The following is a 17,984-nucleotide window of genomic DNA, read 5'->3' on the forward strand; positions in this document are numbered from 1 at the left end:
AGCATTCAAACGGCGCGGGTACGTGTCTGCGGGCAGGGGGTGTATATTTATGACACCCCCGATGGCTGATGGTTCTAGTGACGCTTTGACCTCTCTCACACGGCCCAAATGATGTCACGGTAAGCGCGACCGTCGCGTTCTTATTGAAGGTATATCGCAAACGCTTTGTACGACTCAAATCGAACATGCAAAACGTACATGTATGCGGTAAAAGGTAAGCTCAAAGTTGATCATATTTTGGAAAATGGGTCATCAACGGATTGTCATCATTTTTCAAATATTCACATTTCAAAGCTCTATACACAAAACGAAGATCAATTTCGACAAAATGTATTTCGCCGCCCTTTTTTCTTTTTCTTTCTTCACTTTTGCTGGTCACGTATCGGGTATAATTGTAGTATAAATCGTACTATGGTGCTGGCTATTTCACGGAGGGGGGTTTCTTTATAATATTCCTTCAAGTTTCTGTTGCTTTCGCCACTTGGTTATGGGTGACACTGTACATTAAAAAAAAACACGATACAAGAAACAAAAGCTATATATCGCACAAGTAAACGTAGGATTTCATATCTTGTTGGCTAATTGTTCGGTAACGTAGCATGTTTGTTGTGTTTACAGGTGAGTGTTTAAATTACTCCAAAAAATAAAAATGATAAAAATGAACCAAATCTCCACACTAGTGCTAGGACAACACTACTACTGACGGAGCAAAGCAGTTTGCAAACACTAACAGTCAGAATTACATTTTTTTCTTCGTCACAATAATCTTGTGAGTGTATTGTTAAAGGGAGTTTTAATATAATGTGCCTCTATCAATATGTTTACACATCGCATTTGTTCACTTTTTAAATTATCTATTCATGCTCGAAATTGCAATCGGTGCAGTTTTCGTGTTATTATGGCGTTACAAATGAATCATCATTCTGGAATACTTTGTATGCGTAAGCAAAACCCCAGCAGTGGGTAGTGGGTAGGGCAATTCTTTACGTGTGCAAACGCAGCCATGCTGCTTGCCTTCACCGCGATGCACTGCTACTCGCACCCCCTTATCCAGACGTGGTCCGTCATGACTTGATTTGCTGGTTTTTTTTTCTAAAGAGCTGTGTGTAACAAAAAAAAAATAACGTAACGCACAGTACGAATGTTCTACCTATATTTACCATTACATTTTACTTCGGTTACGAATGTATACACACATTGGCCAGTCCCGTCTGGCCGGGTACAGGCTCCTGATGCTGCTTGGGGTTTCGGACTAGCGGACTCTCATATTTACACCACACCCGAGCTGAAGTGCAAGGCTTCTTCCTACACACTTCCGAATTGGCTGTTAACTGATTCAATTTTGGATTGGATTGGCGCCTATGACGCTCATCGTCCATGTTTCTTGCTACGTTCCCAAAAGCACGTACGATTACTCATCGGGCCGCGTATGTGTTTTTACAATTATAAACATGGTTTATAAATAGTCACGGTACAGTGTTAGGTGCTAGTATATATATATATTGATAGTCTTACACACTGTATTATGTATTAGGAGGGAGGGTATGATCGATAGTTAAAATTGTGCACAGATGACGCTCGATACACGAAACGAAACAACGGAAAAGGCTTATTAGATTATAGCAGCGGAATATCTAGCGTTGATGCCGGTAACTTTTATCTGTTTGCAATAGGCTACAATAATACGAGAAGGATTCTATCTTGGCTAATACACTCAAAAACAAAACGGGCTAAGCACGACGGTGTACTTGGGCGTACGATAATATTCGCACAAGTACACTGGAATAGTGCAGTCAGCGCGTGTGGCTAACGAACAGGAACCGGTAACCTGGTGCGGGACGAAAGCGACCCGATGCACACACCTTTACCTTTGCCCCTTGGGTGTTTATGCACAGTTAGTTGACATCATCGTGTTCTTATTGTCTTGTGGCATTAGCAACTGTGCTTGCTACATGCACTTGGTTTCAAAATCGTTAAAAAAGGCTCCACGTACCGCACCGTGTGGCGGTTGGAACGGGACCTAAGCAACACAAAATGGCAAAACAAATCTGCAAGACCAGCTTGCAGCACAACAAAACAAAAAATTGCATCGTCACTGATACCACCCGGAGATACCTTTTTTGGAGCCTTCGTAGTGCTCTGGTATTCAAACAAAGGTTACAAAAAAAAACAACAAACTAGTGGAACGAGTCACTTTTCAGCGCAGGATTTCACACCTTCCAGAGCAACAGGTGATTGGTGCTGTCTTCGCGACCCGCCACCTCACTCAGCGTGTTGTTCCCTGCGCTTCGGAAATCCTCGTACCCGTCGCCGCCGGATATAACCAGCAGGTCTTGCTGTTGGGACGCTTTGTTCGACTTTCCGCCCGGCTGAGTCGATGGTCCACCGCCAGACGGGACGCTTCCTTCCGATGCCAACAGCTCCGCACTGTCCCCGTCCGGTGATTCGACAAACGTCAAAAACCGCACATGCCCCGTGTGGCCGTGAGGAAGACCTGTGGGAGAAAAATTACACCAGAGATCCGTTTAGTCACTGCCAGAAAACCTTGCCATGGTTGGTACAAAAAAATCGCGCACCTGTCACTGCCGGCATCGATGATCCTTTGGCAACGTTGTGAGCTCCTATCGTGAGCAGTACACCGGCACTGGTGCCTACCCAGATTAGGTCCTTGCAAGCCAGCAGCGAGGTCACCCGCAGACAGGCTGCTTTATGCTGCCGGATGATGTCATCACAGTTCGAGAGCATCTTGTTCACGGAGGGCGCTAAGTTTACCTCAAAAATTATCTCAAAGCTGCAAAAGAAAGGTTAAAGCGGGGAGTGAGAACATGGACAGAACTTTGCAACGGTCAACAACCGCTGTACCTTTCGTGATGGCAACATTTGATGTGGGCAGAGTTCTGCACAGAAATCCACACGTAGTCGTTTAATACTGTCATATTTGTGATTGGCTTGGAGTCGTTCGATATTTGAATTTGGCTGTCGATCTGAGAAGTAACAAAAGCACCGTTTAGTACAAGCACACTTATCTTATCTTAAAAAACACCTCACTTACTTGTAAAGTTTTCGTGTTTAATACTTTTATAGTTCCCTGTATTGCGCACCACAGCTTTCCGTGTACGTTAAGCAGCTTCACGACGGGATTGCTCACTGTGCCGACTGTCACCGTCAGTGGAGATGAGACATTCCAACCAGCTGCAAACAAAAGGGGGAAAGAAACATTTCAACCCGTAAGATATCAGTTACTCCCATCACTTTTCCAATTTCTACGACGCTACTCACTTCGATCCCTGGAATACACGCAAATATCACCATTCGCGAGGGATACAAAGACACGATTATCTAGGTACAGGATCGAGTACACTGCACTCACGTGCGGTATCTTTATCTTGTTCTTCTTGATCCGAATGTTGTCGGTGCAGTTGTACACGTGTATGCAACCGTCCTCGGTGCCCAGCCACATGGTCGATTGCTGATTTTCCGTCTCCTCGGCTGCGTTCGTGCTAGCCGTCGAATCCTGCTGTCGGTGGTTTGGCGTTAGGGAAGCGCTGGTAGCGCACGACTGATTCGACGCAACACGTTCCGGCTGACTTTCGGCGTCCGATTCTTCACTAGAGCTGCCGGAATCGAGCTGAACGTTGGAGTCGTTGTTCGTTAACGTCCGTGGTGTACTGCTGCTACTACTGTCGGTCGATTTGAACGAACCCTTACGTTCGGCCACTTTGGAAGGGGAGCTGACAACGGTGGCGTTATTCGGTCTGTTCGATACGCCGCTGTTAACCGATGCATCCACGATTGCTATATTGACGTTCAGCAAGGATGAGTTTGGTACACTGAAATAAATAACAGGAAAGAGATCAGCCTTACGTGCTAGGCTTTATCCAGCAATCCTCATTCGCTTACCGTTCTTCACTTGCCGGCACCGACGAGACGCACAGTATGCGTGCATTGCACACACCGTTACAGCTAGTTACGGACGGCTCTGGCACTAGGCTGAGTACACACACCTGACCTACGTATCCATCGCTGTTGCACACCCACACGTCCTTCTGCACGCCGAGCGTCGGTGAGGCACAGGTGAATTGCAGACCGGCCCGTGTCTTGCGGATCGGCACGGATACGAAAAACTCCGGTATTTGGCATCGCTCCACACTGTTTGCCAGTTTCTGCTTAGCCTCCGCAAAGATCTCCTCCCACTGGGTGCGTTTTTCGGGCTTCGAAAACACTACCGTCATGTTTTGGATACCACTGCTGCAAGATCAAATTAGATCAGTGAACGTCGATAAATAGGCTACGAAGGCTGTAGACTAGTTGCGCTTTACTTACGAAGTGTTCCACGTCAACTCCAGCACATTCAGCTGCGCATCGTTGGTTTGGCGTTCTGCGAGCTGGCGCTGAATTTCACGCTGCAGCTCCCGGATTGCCTCCTCCAACGACCCGTGGGGACATCGTAAGCTGGCGGTTAGGTCGGAAATCTGGATCAGCTTGCTACTATCCTCGGTGAGATGTTCGATCTCCTTCATGATGCGTCTGACATTCTCATCTTTAGCTAAAATGATTTAGGATGATAACAAAATTCAATAGTTGTTTTCTCTAATTTCCAAAACCTTGGCCTTCTTTTCAAATTTATTTGAAGTTCTATTCGATTTTCGATGCCTGACAAAATCAAGGATTTATCAAGGATTTAGTAGTCACTCAGTGATGTTCAGTCAATCATATAGAGGCATATAGTCAGATGCCAATGAAACGAAATATAAACTAACTTAGATAAGTTCCAAAGACGATATAGAGCCGACACCACAACCTCTACCACCCCATGTTGTATATTAGGATCATGTTTAATAACAATCATCTGAAATTCTAATTTGAGACCAACATTTAAAGAATTCAACGGTATCCACAACACCAGATGTGGTTCAACTCATATACAAAATATCTTTGAGAAACTGAAATGGATAGATGGTGGTAGAAATATAGCAAAAAATGATTTCAGCTAAGATTTTAGTGTCAGAAGAACAATAACACAAAAACTTCGTTCCGCAATACGCGTATGTTGGATCTATTGTTTACGCTGAGAATAATAAACTGCTGAAACAACCAATAGACGTGGAGCCGTACCACGTTCGAAGTCATAAATCATCAATTCAAGAAATCGGACCTGTGTTAGTACATTCCATGCTGCACTTTCTATCGTTACCAATGGAACACCGCATATCAAGATGCGACGATATACCGCAAACGCAAACAGTATGCACACAACGCACGTCATGTAAACGGCGCCGTGAGTGCCGCAAAATAAGCCTTATCAATTCCATTGATATGACCACGTTCGGTACGCCACCATACCGGAGGGTGGCAAACCGCTTTATCTAGGTCTAGTTTTTTATAGTATTCTTTAGCCCCGTTGGACCTACGGCTGCAGCAGCCCCACGATCCAGCGGCAGTTCGTCTGCAACGCTCCGGCCACCATCACCTGGATCGTACGAATCTAGTGCTTAGCTCAGCATCGGTTTCCCTCATCCTGCACTCCGCTCTGTGCCGTGTTCCGCAACGCGATTCCGACATGCCGAAAACCGCCGAAACTAAGTTTGTCAACTCGCTCTTCCTGACCAACCTCATCCAAACGCAGTACGGTGAGACGGAGGTGAAAATCAAGGCATACGATGTCGAGCCAGCGTCGGCGGACATTAACGATCCCTACGCAAGATCGTCCATGAACCGGATCCTCATTAAGTGTGTACAATTTGTGTGCAAGACATGAAGCAGCGTTTTCTTCCAGCACTGACATGCCCCATTCTTCTACACCTCCTTCCCAGGTACACGTCCAAGGAAAACCCCACCGAAGCGGTCATTACGTTTGTGGCGAAAATTAAACCCACCGAAGGGCTGCTAGTCGAGCAGTTCAAAAAGGCCGATGTGTTCGAGAAGGAAATTCTCATGTACAAGTCGGTACTGCCCAGCATGGTAACGATGATTGCCAAGCTCGGTAGTGTTATCGAGCTAGCGCCACAGTAAGTATAGACACATAGAACTGGAAAATCTACTGCTTACCTTCCTCGATTGATTTAGATCGATTCGAACGCTCTACGTGGAATGGTCAGCTGATGCGTTCTGCAGAAGCCATTATATAATATCGTAGACTTAATGATTAGACAAACGATATGGTCGCGTGCATTCAGTGCTTGCGTTTGAAATTGTTCGCTCCAGTACAACCCAACAGGCGAACAGGTCATAAACCGTATCGGCGTGCCATTGAAAGCAACAACAAAAAGAACTCTATACGCGGACAATCTTTTATTTTGGTTTTGTGTGCCTGGTACAAAGCATATCGCTATCTAGCAACAGATAGCCGACAATTCACAACTACCTCTCACTTGGTGATAAAGCAACCGTTACGTTATCGCATATCGGGAAAATGAATAGGCGCATTTTGGGAGCCCAATTGGCAATATGATGACTAATCATCACATCAGATAGCAGCTGCCGAGAAGGATTGATCGCGAATGTATAGCTTGGAGCATCGATGTGTCATGCTTCAGCCCTATCAAGAGTGATAGATTAATGAAATAATTTATTTTATTAAGAAACGACTATCCGTTTCTATAAAAGTATCCATTAAAATTTTAAAATCCCTTTTTCCTTGTCACAGACTTATCTACTCATCGGAGACACCGTCCGATCTGGTCGTGCTCGAGGATCTTACTGCGCGCGGTTACAGCGTGGAGAACCAAACGCTCGGCCTTTCATACGAGCAGAGCAAGATGGCGGTCGAAAAGCTGGCCTTCTTCCATGCTGCCAGCGCTATGATGCTGTCGGAAAATGGACAAGCGTTTCCCAAGTTTACCAAGGGTACGTTCCACGCCGAGCACAAGGATAAACTGAGCTACTTCCCCGATACGATCCGTATGGTTGGTGAAATGGCTGCCGAGCTGGACATTAGCCAGTCGATGGCGGACAAGCTTCTGAAGCTTCCGGCAAAAGCGCTGCAGAAAGCAATCGAAGCGTACGAGAGTGATTTCAAAGGATTTAAGGTGCTAAACCACGGTGACTTCTGGACCAACAACATTCTGTTCAAGTACCAGGGCAACGAGCTGGTGGATGCTATTTTCGTAAGAGTCGTTACCTTTTACTTCCAGCTAGTCTCTACGCGACTTCTAAATGATTTTTTTTGTCGGCAATACAGGTGGATTTCCAAAACTGTGTCGTCGGGTCGCCAATCATCGATCTAGTATATTTCCTGGCTGCCTCACCCGCACACGAAGTGCTCGAGAAGCATCGGGACGAGCTGGTGTACATCTACCACGAAACGCTCGTACTGCTGTTGCAAAAGATGGGTTATATGAAGTCCATTCCCTCCTTGCTCGAGCTGCAGGTGGAGCTGCTCAAACACGGCTCCCTGCAGGTGATCTACGCCCTGACCGTGTCGCCGTTTATGCGTACCAAGGATGCACACAATACGCCTCCGATGCAACCGACCCTGCATAGTCCCAACCAATCTACCAACGTAAAGCAGGTTCTGCGTGCCCATGCTCCGAGCATTGTAGCGCAGCTTAAGGCGTACGAAATGGTTGGTTTGCTCGATTGGGGAGCCAACGAGAGCAAAATTAAGGGCCTTATGTCGCGCTTCCAACGTTAAGACTCGCGAGAAATGGCTTATAGCTTGTCATTCAATACAACGGCGGAAATAAACGCAAAGCTTTTTGGATGTGAATGGCGTTGGAGTTTTACTTACACTTCACAATTTCCAAATCGTCCAGCGAAATCTTCGTGAGATATTTATACTTGTTCGTATCCAACGTCGACGCAACGCTACCCGGACAGGTCCTGGAAGAATAGTGTTAGGTCGGTGTTTATATTTTATCCCCCACAATAATCCGCTTCTACCACTTACATATTGGTTTTTCGTATCGTTCCACTCCTTCGCTTGATGCTCGTTATCACCAGAAGGTCGTTGAAGAGAAAAAAGCCACGCTCTTTGCGCGTCACCTGCCCCGAAGGCATCGACACCAGGTCGAACAGCAGGAAGGCTCGCTCGGGCGTCACCAGGTCGTTCATACCCTCAATCACACCCTCCAACTCGCGCAGTGCCGTTTCACGTTGCCCATTCTCCAGCGCTTCCTTCTCCTTGCAGTTCAAAAACATAAGTATGTCGTGTACAAGCTTTAACGCTTCCTGCAGCGGCTTCTGGTCCGGGTGTGTCACATCCGTGTGCTTAATCAGTCTTGTGAAGATAAGTTCGTAGCTGTGCAAAAAACAACAAAATAAACGGAGCGAAAAGTAACGATTGTTAGCCGCAGGAATTCTTACAGAAGTCGACCTTCCCCGAAACGTAACATACTTTGGAAACTTTTGCACGGGTTTGATCAGCAGGTTGTCCAGCGAGAGTTTGCCCTTGTGTTCCCGGGCCATGGCTTCCAGAAACCTTGCAAATGCGGGACACTTTTGTCGCGCGCTACGGATTGCATCCTTCGCTCTATTCCAGTTGTTTACAAACGAGGTGTACGTGTCGAGTATTACCGGTCGGGAAAACTGGTGTACGATGTGAATCAAAAACCCAAAAAGTAGTTAATAGTGCTGCCTTTTCGCGTGAAACCGATCACACTTACCACGTCTACGAACGCGTCGCCAATCATTTGCATCTTGTCCCAGGAGTCCAATCGGCGTCGCAACTCCTCCAAAAATCGTTCGTGGATGTTCAGAATCGCTGGAACCATGAAGAATATCTCGTCCACCGTCTGCACATCTACTAGGCCAGCATTTTCCGGAGACTTTAGTTGATTAAGGTATTTCTGCAAAGCGCAACAAATTAGTTGAAATAGGTTATATGATACTCAGTGAATCGATTGCAGCCGCTACTTACCAGTACGATCGTTTGTAGCGATTCTACGTACGACTTTTCGGTGTTGAACAGCTCCACCACCACATGAGTTCGTGTATCCTAAGAGAAGAGACATAGAGGAGACATAGAGTGTGTGTGAGAGAGAGTGTGTAAGAGAAAATAATAAGCACACATCACATATATGTATTAGGTCAGGCTTCCTGCCTTCATTTACAACTTGACAAGCCGAACGATTTGGTTAAACTTCGCTCGAGGACCGATTCGGATCCGAGACTGAACTACAACAGTCTGTCGACCCACCGATATGAGGAACGGTAAAATCGGTAACTGAATTAAAATCTCATTCCTGTTAAAAGCTTTTCATGTAGCAGTAATTGAATTTCCTTCACAACTTTTCGCTACGGCTTGCACACGCTCGGCCAATGACAATGGGGCGAGATTGGAGGTGAAGGGATCGAATCGGTCGGACGGATTGATGTGTAACACCGGGACCCGCTTTGTACCGGGGAACGTAACGAGGGCAGCATCCAATCAAGCAAGCAAAACGGAAGTGGTTGAGTGAATTGATGTATATGGATCGATCGATGGATGCATTAAAGAATGGGTGCATGATTTGGATGTCACACGAGAGAGCAGCACAATCCAGGGCCACTAAAACAGCACCACGATCAAACGGGCCACTGGCTATATGGAGCGACCGTTCTATTGCACATGAACGGTTGACAAACAACAACAAAAAAGCATGACCACGGGTCAAGCTCTTGCCCGTGTAGCATGACGGGTGAGGTTTTGTTTTGTTTATTAATGATAGTAAAAAAAACCAAGCTCAACGATTGCACCACGTAGCTGCAGGCTATTATAAATAGCTTTAGAAAATCAATATGAGTAAAATTCAATTACAAGTTGGTTCTTTCGTTGCATACACGAAACCAAAAAATCCAGCAAGAACATTCAAAACACTTAATTAGCGTTTCAATTACACACTTAGACTTGTGTCATAAAGACTTTTCTCAGACACAAATTTAAATCAATTGTGCTTTCCATTACAGTATTTTCCATTGTTTAATCCGTTTTGTCTTACTTACAGTTGTACAGGCCAACAAGCAATACGTAAATTTATTCATAAAACAAATGGTTAAAAGACTTATTTATTAAACAGCTTGAATATTTCTTCAAGATAATATCACGCTTTAAATTGAAGGATTAGAGATACAATAAACATTCCCATCATACGAATGGCAATAACGCGTATCCAGTACGGCAGCCACTTGTTGATACCGTATAGTTGCGACTTGGCATGTCCCATATTAACTTCGAACCCAGCGTAGCGATGCATAAGCCTGTCTGTGGGGGAGTGCCTTGGGCGGTGCATCATGACCCCGCATGGTTACGGTTGCTTGTGGCGACAAAACGTCACAACGGGCGTTATTATTGTATAAATAGCGCAAACTATGTCAACCACCCCTTCCATCCTACTGAATTTTACCACGACCTTCGCCTGTCAACGTTCAAGTTTTGAAATATGTATATGCTCCGAGAATGCACCCGTTCCCAGAAGTTGGCGCAGGTTGTGGGACAGATGTGAGGAAATGTGTTTACTGGAATAGCGATCACAACAAGTTCAACAGTCACAACCGTCCATTTGCGCTTCTGAGACAACGATTACAATACATCAGCATCCGCTGTCCTTGGGTTCACTTACATTATAGCAGCTGATAACGTTGTGCCACATGGTGTTTTCCGAAGTCGACTTTGGCGTCCGCTCGGGATCATCCTCCGAATCGGAACAGAAGTTGAGTGGCATCATTGTGCATAGATGTGTTACCGACAATGGTACTATACGAGCAAAGCATCTAACGTGCAATATCGATACGGATAAAGAAACGGATACAGAACAAACGATGCACTCAACAATTATTTCACGTGAAATGGTTGGTATTTAAGAGTTCATTGAGACGTCAGACACAACTGTCTACACACTAACAAATCGGTTTTGCATTTTAAACGAATGGTTTCAGCAGTCCGCGTAATAGATGTTGCACCAAACCTTGGAACAAAACTGTTATGTTGAATCAACAAAATTCAACAACATTGTGGTATGCTAGATGGACATGTGTTCGTATCACGGTTCGCTAGCTGCTGGAAGCACTGATACACACGCACATACGCACAAACTAACGCACCCACCAATATCGACTAGCTTTACCCCCTTGTACATGTCATTTTGTTTGTATCGGATCGTACAGGTGTATTCTATCTCGGGCCAGCTTCATCGAACGCTGCTACCTAATGCTAACGTGACGCACAGCTAAATTTCACAACACACGCTTAATCTTGCCAACATTGCATCTCGTTAGGGGCGAGGGAGAGTCATAGGATCCAGTTTCCTTTTAAGCCATTTGCACGCTAGAATCACACTGGTGCTTTGAAGCACTTTGAAGAACGGCACACTGTGATAGCTCCTATTCAGGAAAAGCTGTTTTGCCTATGACCAGTCACAGTGCCTAGACTTTTTACACTGCTGTGCACTGGGTAGAGCGTCGGGTACGATCCAGTTTGTAGAGTGTTACAGCGTAGAGCAGCACAAACAGCTCCATACGATACGTAGCGTCAGGCTATTCTAGCACAGGAAGATGACCAACCCTTCCCTCTACTACATCATCGTACAATCGCTATGGTAACGGTTCGGTTAGAACAGCAAATAGAAGAATAAAACGACTGGTCTCCAACAGTTCCCTTTGTGAGCGGGCCGCTCCATGATGGAGCGCAATGACGATGGCCTTGGCTTCCAGCATCCACCGACTGCCGACTAACTGCTGTCAGGTTCGATGAGATACGTGGACGCGACAGTAACAGGAAGGATTTAAGGATGTTCGTCCCAGAGCGTCCCTTAAGCTTTTCCATCAATGATGCCATCAATGGATCGGAAAACTAGGCACCCCCTCTTTTCCAGGGAGTTGCTGGACGTTTTTTCCTTCGACAGGGAATTGTTTCACGCCATTTTTGCACCACACTACTTCCGCCTGGTTACAACCGCGAAAGTAAACACACGTTCCCTCGAAGCAACTCGTGAAAACTGCGTTGTATGGTACGCCGAGACACTCGAGAGTCAGAGACTGGCTGGTATGCTGTGCGTGAGTCTGAACGTGTGTATGTATATGCGTATGTGTGTGTTTCATCTTTTCCCTCTTACCAGCTTCCCACAACATCCCGACGCATGGTTCGCTCAACTCCCACTTTATCTTTCATATTGCTTTCTCTTCTCCTCCTATCATGCCTGTAATCTCATTCTCTGTCTCTCCCTCTCTCTCTCTCTTTCTTGCTCGCTCTATTTATTTCCCTCTCATTTTCTCTTTTTATTTTCCACCTTTTTTTCCTAGCACACCCTCACGCACACGCGCGCACACACACACGTGCTCACTTCCCATCCCGAGGCGATCGGTTTTTCTACAATTTGCCAATCCCACAGTTTTCTTCCCGCTGTAGTAGTACCAGCGAACGAAACTGCACAGTGGGCATAGTAGTGTAGCATTCCTGCCAACCAGCAGCACGCTCCAACCTTCAACACGCGCCAAACGTTGTGGCTTCGCTTGTTCAATGTTCAACTCCATCCATCAACTGCCACGCCGCCGCCTCTACGTCCACTTCCCGGGGGGCACCAGAAGGGTTCGCGCTTATTGTTCAAAAGAGCGCTGTACCAACTCGAGTTTTCCATTCATTTGCTCTTCTCTCGCAAACACGGTGGTCTGTGCTCTATATCTCTGTGCTGGGGGAAAATCGGCTACCAATGGGTTGGTGAATTTTTCATCGAAAAACACATCACAACCGGCTCGGTCTCTGGCGCTGTTTGTCGAACTGACAGTTGATGCTTCTGATGCTCGTGCAGCTTCTGCCTGTGCACGGTACCAATACAAATCGAACCATTGGTATGTGTGCGTTTGGCTAATCTATTGGCTAATGGTTCATTTTGGAGCTCGGAAAAATGGAAAATAACTCTGAGGGAAAAAACGGCACACAGCTAAAAACACTTGACATTCAAGCCATTCCCTTTCTGTACATAAATCACACGCTAAGAAAAGGAAAATGACCAACTAAATTTTAAAACTATGAATAGTGTACCGAAAATGTTATGATATTCTAAAAACTATAATTATGTACAGAAAGCGTTGGGCATTCAAAAATTATTTTTGAAATATTTTTATGGTCAAATAAACACACCAATCCTAGAGAAGCCACATACATCTCGTTAACGATGACAGACGTTTCGTTAAAAATATCTGCAAGTAGTAGCGCTCGAAACCATCAATGAAATGTAGCTTGTTTGCTTTTTTCACATTAGAAAGAGAAAAAAACGCCGAGGTACTTTTCTGCGTACTAACTTTTCCATCCCTCCCACTTCTTATGGTGTGAAAATGAATTAAAAAAAAAGAAGCACACAGTCATCATTTCCCTACATCGTCGCACATCGTACACATGGCGGCTCAGTCTAGTTTTTCCCTCGAGCGAAAAAAAAAACCTACCACTCATTGTGAACCCTCACCAGACAGCTACCAAAATGTCCAGACAGCTGCGAACACAGAGACAAAAAATAGTTGTGCCGTGCCGAAGCCAGTACTTGTTGATTGGAACTCAAACAGCAACCTTTCTTCATCGAACATGAAAACATTGCCGTTGCGCATGACCCGCGTACATGCCACAACACCGACACACGCATACGCAAACACCCTGAGACGTGCACACATTCGCCAATGGTGGTATGTTTGGTGTGTGCAGTTTCCCTTATTCTCCCGCCATTGCGTGTCAGGTGGTTCGCAAACGTAGTGGTAGTAGTGTAGCCGAAGCGAACCAGGTTGGAACTGTTAAACGGCATAGCATTAGCGTACTTGCGCATGAAATACCAACACTCTGCGTTGCACAAAAACTTACTTTTGTTTTGCGTACGCGCGCCATCTACGCCAGAGGTAGTAGCGACAATCACGCAACCACTTCTTACAAACGACCAAGCGTCTCCATCTCCATCGCGCAACGAACGATGTGTGAATGATAGGCGTTGGTAAATGGTGGCAATAATGATGATGATGCTGATGACTAAGACTGATGCTTTGGGTAGGATGGAGTTTGTGTATCTGTGTGTGCGACTGTACTGAATAGAACGTTACGATCGCTCGTGCCAATGTCCTTCCTCTTGGGTAAAACTGACCACAACTGCTATTTTGTGCCGTTACGCAATTATTCATGAACAAAACATGGTTCAACGATCCTTCAAAATGTTACTGTATGTTTGAATTATTCACTATAGTCCACATAAATCAACATTAGTGATTTAGATAGAATCTAAGATGAAAAATAAGAACCTGTTTTGCAAAAAATGCATTTCAAAAATGCTATCTTAGCATAGATTTTGAAAGAAACAACGCCATGAATTTACATAAACTTTAGCAACCTTTTTCTACTTAGTCCTTCTACATATACAGTCAGAATTCAAAAATTGAACGCTTTTTAGTTGGCATGCTTTTTAATTGAACGCCCGATAGTTGGCTGACAGTTCAATTAAAAAGCAAGCGTTTGTATGGAAAACCCGGTTTTTGAAAATTTCACAAAATTCTCATGACATGCCGAGAAAAATTTCAGAATTTTTTTGTACGGAAACGTGCCAACTAAAAAGCACATATTCAATAGTTGGCAGGGAATCGAAGTTCAACCAGTGAGTTCAGAATGTATCCTTTTCCCAATGATTCAAAAACCTATGGTTCATGTGCTGAATTATTTCTGTTTTCCACATTGTCCCATAATATAAACCAAAAAAAACTTACCAAACAATTCAGCACCGCCGACGGTAAGGCATTGCTGGCATTTCCTCCACTACTTCCACGACCACCGCCACTGCCACCACCGCCGCCCGTCAACTGCTCCGTGATGAGCTTTTCGCTCGAGCCCTTCAGCAACTCTGCCAACAGTTCCGGCGAGGCGGCCAAACCTTTCGGCGTTTCGGGCGTGTTCAGCAGCGTAAAGCTGCGCTCCGACGGTGTACGACTGTTCTGCGACAACCGGACCTCATCCAGGCTGCGCTTCTGCTGCTTATCACTTGCACTCGAGACACTGCGCTGCTTGGTCGGCTTTTCGTGCACGTCCGAGCCGCCGCGCTTCAGCGACTTGTCCGTGAGATGGCTATCGAAGGAGAACTTTTTGCTCTCCAGCTTACCCGCACCGGTCAGGGACTTGTCCGACTTGTCCGAGTCCGTGCTGCGCTGCTCTATATTGCAAAGGTAGCGCTTCGACGGACTGGCGGAATACGAGCTGGACGAGTCGGACAGCTTCGAAGGGCTCGACGCGGTCCGTACATGCGTTGGCACCGGCAGATTGGCGCTTGCTTTACGTGGCTTGGAGCCGGCCTTCCCGGAATGCCGATCGTTCGTTTCGTCCATTGACTGGCTTCCGGCGCCCCGATTCCTGGCCACACTTGGATTGACACCTTGGCTGTTGGTAGACATTGAAAAAAAGAGTAAATATCGTTAGGAACTTTCACATCTGCTGGCATCTGTCAGAACTGAGTCCTCGACTTACCTTTCGTTGCGTGTTAGCTCTTCTAGGATTTCGTTGTACTGCACCTTGCTGGTCGGTTTCTTCATTTCCGCTTCCAGCATCTGTCCGTACGGACCACGCAGTGGTCGTTTGGAGTAGCGGCGCAGATCTGCCTCGGTGCCTCCCGGTGCCGGTGACGCGCTGGTACGATCACGCGACGAAGCACGATCGCTCTCATTGTCCGACACCGAGTCCGAGCGCAAAAGAAGCGTTTTCAGCGTACGCACCGGCAGTGCCGGCACGGGCAATGTATCATCCTTCTCGTCCGAGCTCTGGTACGTTAAGCTCTGCCGGCGGTTGCTACCCTTGGGCCAGATCGGTTTGCCCGGATCCGAATCGGGTGTGGTCGGATCTAGCAGATAGCGCTCGGGGGAATGGACGGCACTCTCCCGATCATTCGCATACCCAACAGCATCCTTCCCGCTGAGATCGGTAAAGCTTTCGCCGCTCAGATCCAGGCTGGAGTCTTTCTCGTTCACCTGCCCCAAATGTTGCGGGTTCCAGCTCACGTTGACGTCCTCACCCGCCGTCCCACCGGCACTATCGTTGTTGTCCGACTCCAGCTCGTTGTTAGCATCGATTGCCGGCCACTGGATGTAGATACCTTTCCGGCGCGACTTTCTCGACTCCAGGCGTCGCTTTTCATCCACATCGTTCGATAGGCGCGAGTTCTGCGGATCGCCCATATCTTCATTATTGCTGTGCCTTTTGCGTACCTCCACTACCTCCACCTCATTACCATCGCCCAGCACAACGGACACCTTGTGCGTCGAGCCACTGCCGTCCACGATCGTGGTAAACTCGTTGCTTTCCGGCTCGGTACAAATGATAGACACCGGCGGAGTGCAGATCATCATTCCCTCGTCCGACCCATTGCTTCCTTCGTTTGTGTCGGCAAGGTCAGACCCGGCGCCGTCCTCGGACAGCTCGACGCTTTCCTGCGGCTCAATGATTTGGGGCGGACTCTCCACGGTAATCTTTTCCGCGTGAAAGTTTTCCTCCGCCAACGGTTCCGGCTCGGCAGTTAAAACTGGTTCGTTCACTGCGTTCTCGTTCACTTCCTTAATGCTTCCCAGACAGTCGGAAAACTTGCCGTACTCCGTCGTGGAGGCATCTATCCACTGCTCCGACGGCCGTGCTGTGCTCCACTCGCTCACCACACAATCGTACACTGGCACCGGGATTAGGCAGGTTGTGGCCTGCTGCAAGCACTCGTCATCCTTGGACAGGGACGTAGGCGTGATGGGAATGCCTTCCTCCACCAGCGGCTCCAGGACCATTTCTGATGCCTGCATCACACTCAAGTTGGCCTGCTGCTGTACACCGCTGCCCTCATTTTCCACATTCTCATTGTGCTCGGCTACCGGGTCTTCTACGATCGTTTCAATGTCCGAGTTACGATTCGACGCAAGATCCTTACCCCCGTCGATCCTGTCCTCATAGTACCGACCGTAATCGTCCAGCGGAGCTAGATTGATGTTGAGCTCCGTCTTTTTAATCGTCAACTTTGCCACATCGGTATCTTCTGGCTGTACCGATGCTTGTGACTCCCGGTCCACCTGTCCTCCACGAAGCTCCGTAGGGCTGCAGCTTCTAGCCGCCTCAACCACCTTGCACGACTGGCGCGGTATGGTGTTGCTATCGACGCTGGTCTGCTGCTGGTCCTTGCTTTTCAGAATGCTGTTCTTCAGCGCTCCCAGCGCCGACCGGATGTACTTGCCCGAGGAATAGTCCACCTGGGAGAAGGAGGCACTCCGAAACGGGATCGTTTTCTGCGTGTAAGATCCAACTATCGTACGAGACTCGGGCCGCGACAGCTTAGCAAACAGTTCGTCGTCATCTTTTGGGCCCGCTTCCGATTTGCACTCGTCTGCCGCAACCGATACCACCGGAGGAAGCTCGCGCAGGCTTTCCAGGTTTGAAGTGCTCACGTTCGCCCGCAGGTTGATCTGCTTGTGCTCAGTCAGCGGTGAGCTAGGGGTCGACATGCGCTGCCCACTGCCGTCTCCGAAGCGATACGGTATGTCGACGGAGCGTGATTCTTTCGCCTTGAGCAGCTGTGATTCCGGTGCCGATTCTGAGCCGTGAAGGAAGCCAGTATCGATAAGACTAGACGTTGACAGGGCCGTGTTCCGCCGATCCAGGGTGCGCTCCACGCTGTGAGCATGCTTCGAGCGCCGCGGAGGTGGCACTGGCGGTGCCCGATTGCCCTTCAGCAATTCCGTCAGCTCGCGGAGCCGTTCCGTTTTGGTTGCGCCCGTCGCAGCATTGCCACTGGTGCCTGCTGCTCCACCGCTGCTTGGCTGCTTGTCCGCTGAGCTCGAAGTGGTCTTTTTAACTAACCTTTGCAAACGATCCAACGTATTGTTGCGTTTTTCCATTATCTAGGGAAAGTAGCAAACGAGAACAAAACATACCAGAATTAGAAACGATTTCACCATTCCTCAGTGTTATCCACACGGTGCTAAGACACTCTCAACAACATCAATAAATTACACACGACACAACGCTACAGATTGTTCCGCGGATTAGAGGTTCTTACATAATACAACGAATATTGCACTGT

General features: G+C 47.2%; 2 protein-coding genes across 5 annotated transcripts in view; one reads left to right on the top strand and one right to left on the bottom strand.

Moving 5' to 3' along the window:
- Positions 1–314: 314 nt before the first annotated feature.
- LOC120961564 (uncharacterized) overlaps positions 315–17,984 on the bottom strand; it is a 70,067-nt gene continuing 52,397 nt past the window's right edge. For 3 of the 4 annotated variants that reach the window (XM_040385354.2, XM_049607975.1, XM_049607976.1), the window contains exons 6-19: positions 15,401–17,802; positions 14,650–15,313; positions 8,858–8,935; positions 8,604–8,786; positions 8,336–8,526; positions 7,889–8,239; positions 7,730–7,821; positions 4,324–4,546; positions 3,901–4,248; positions 3,280–3,830; positions 3,053–3,192; positions 2,863–2,984; positions 2,577–2,791; positions 315–2,494 (exon numbers count right to left, since the gene is read on the bottom strand). In XM_040385354.2, coding sequence (XP_040241288.2) covers positions 2,211–2,494; positions 2,577–2,791; positions 2,863–2,984; positions 3,053–3,192; positions 3,280–3,830; positions 3,901–4,248; positions 4,324–4,546; positions 7,730–7,821; positions 7,889–8,239; positions 8,336–8,526; positions 8,604–8,786; positions 8,858–8,935; positions 14,650–15,313; positions 15,401–17,802 — 5,844 coding nt within the window. In that variant the 3' untranslated portion in view covers positions 315–2,210. The remainder of the gene's footprint in view (positions 2,495–2,576; positions 2,792–2,862; positions 2,985–3,052; positions 3,193–3,279; positions 3,831–3,900; positions 4,249–4,323; positions 4,547–7,729; positions 7,822–7,888; positions 8,240–8,335; positions 8,527–8,603; positions 8,787–8,857; positions 8,936–14,649; positions 15,314–15,400; positions 17,803–17,984) is intronic. The other variant, XM_049607977.1, reaches the window with a different exon arrangement.
- On the top strand, positions 5,364–7,708 carry LOC120961565 (uncharacterized). Its single transcript, XM_040385355.2, has 4 exons — positions 5,364–5,730; positions 5,814–6,008; positions 6,647–7,106; positions 7,181–7,708. Exons 1-4 carry the CDS (start codon positions 5,561–5,563, stop codon positions 7,631–7,633), a joined length of 1,278 nt encoding a protein of 425 aa, XP_040241289.2. The 5' UTR covers positions 5,364–5,560; the 3' UTR covers positions 7,634–7,708.

This window comes from Anopheles coluzzii, chromosome 2 (genome assembly GCF_943734685.1).
Source record: "Anopheles coluzzii chromosome 2, AcolN3, whole genome shotgun sequence".
Taxonomy (NCBI): domain Eukaryota; kingdom Metazoa; phylum Arthropoda; class Insecta; order Diptera; family Culicidae; genus Anopheles; species Anopheles coluzzii.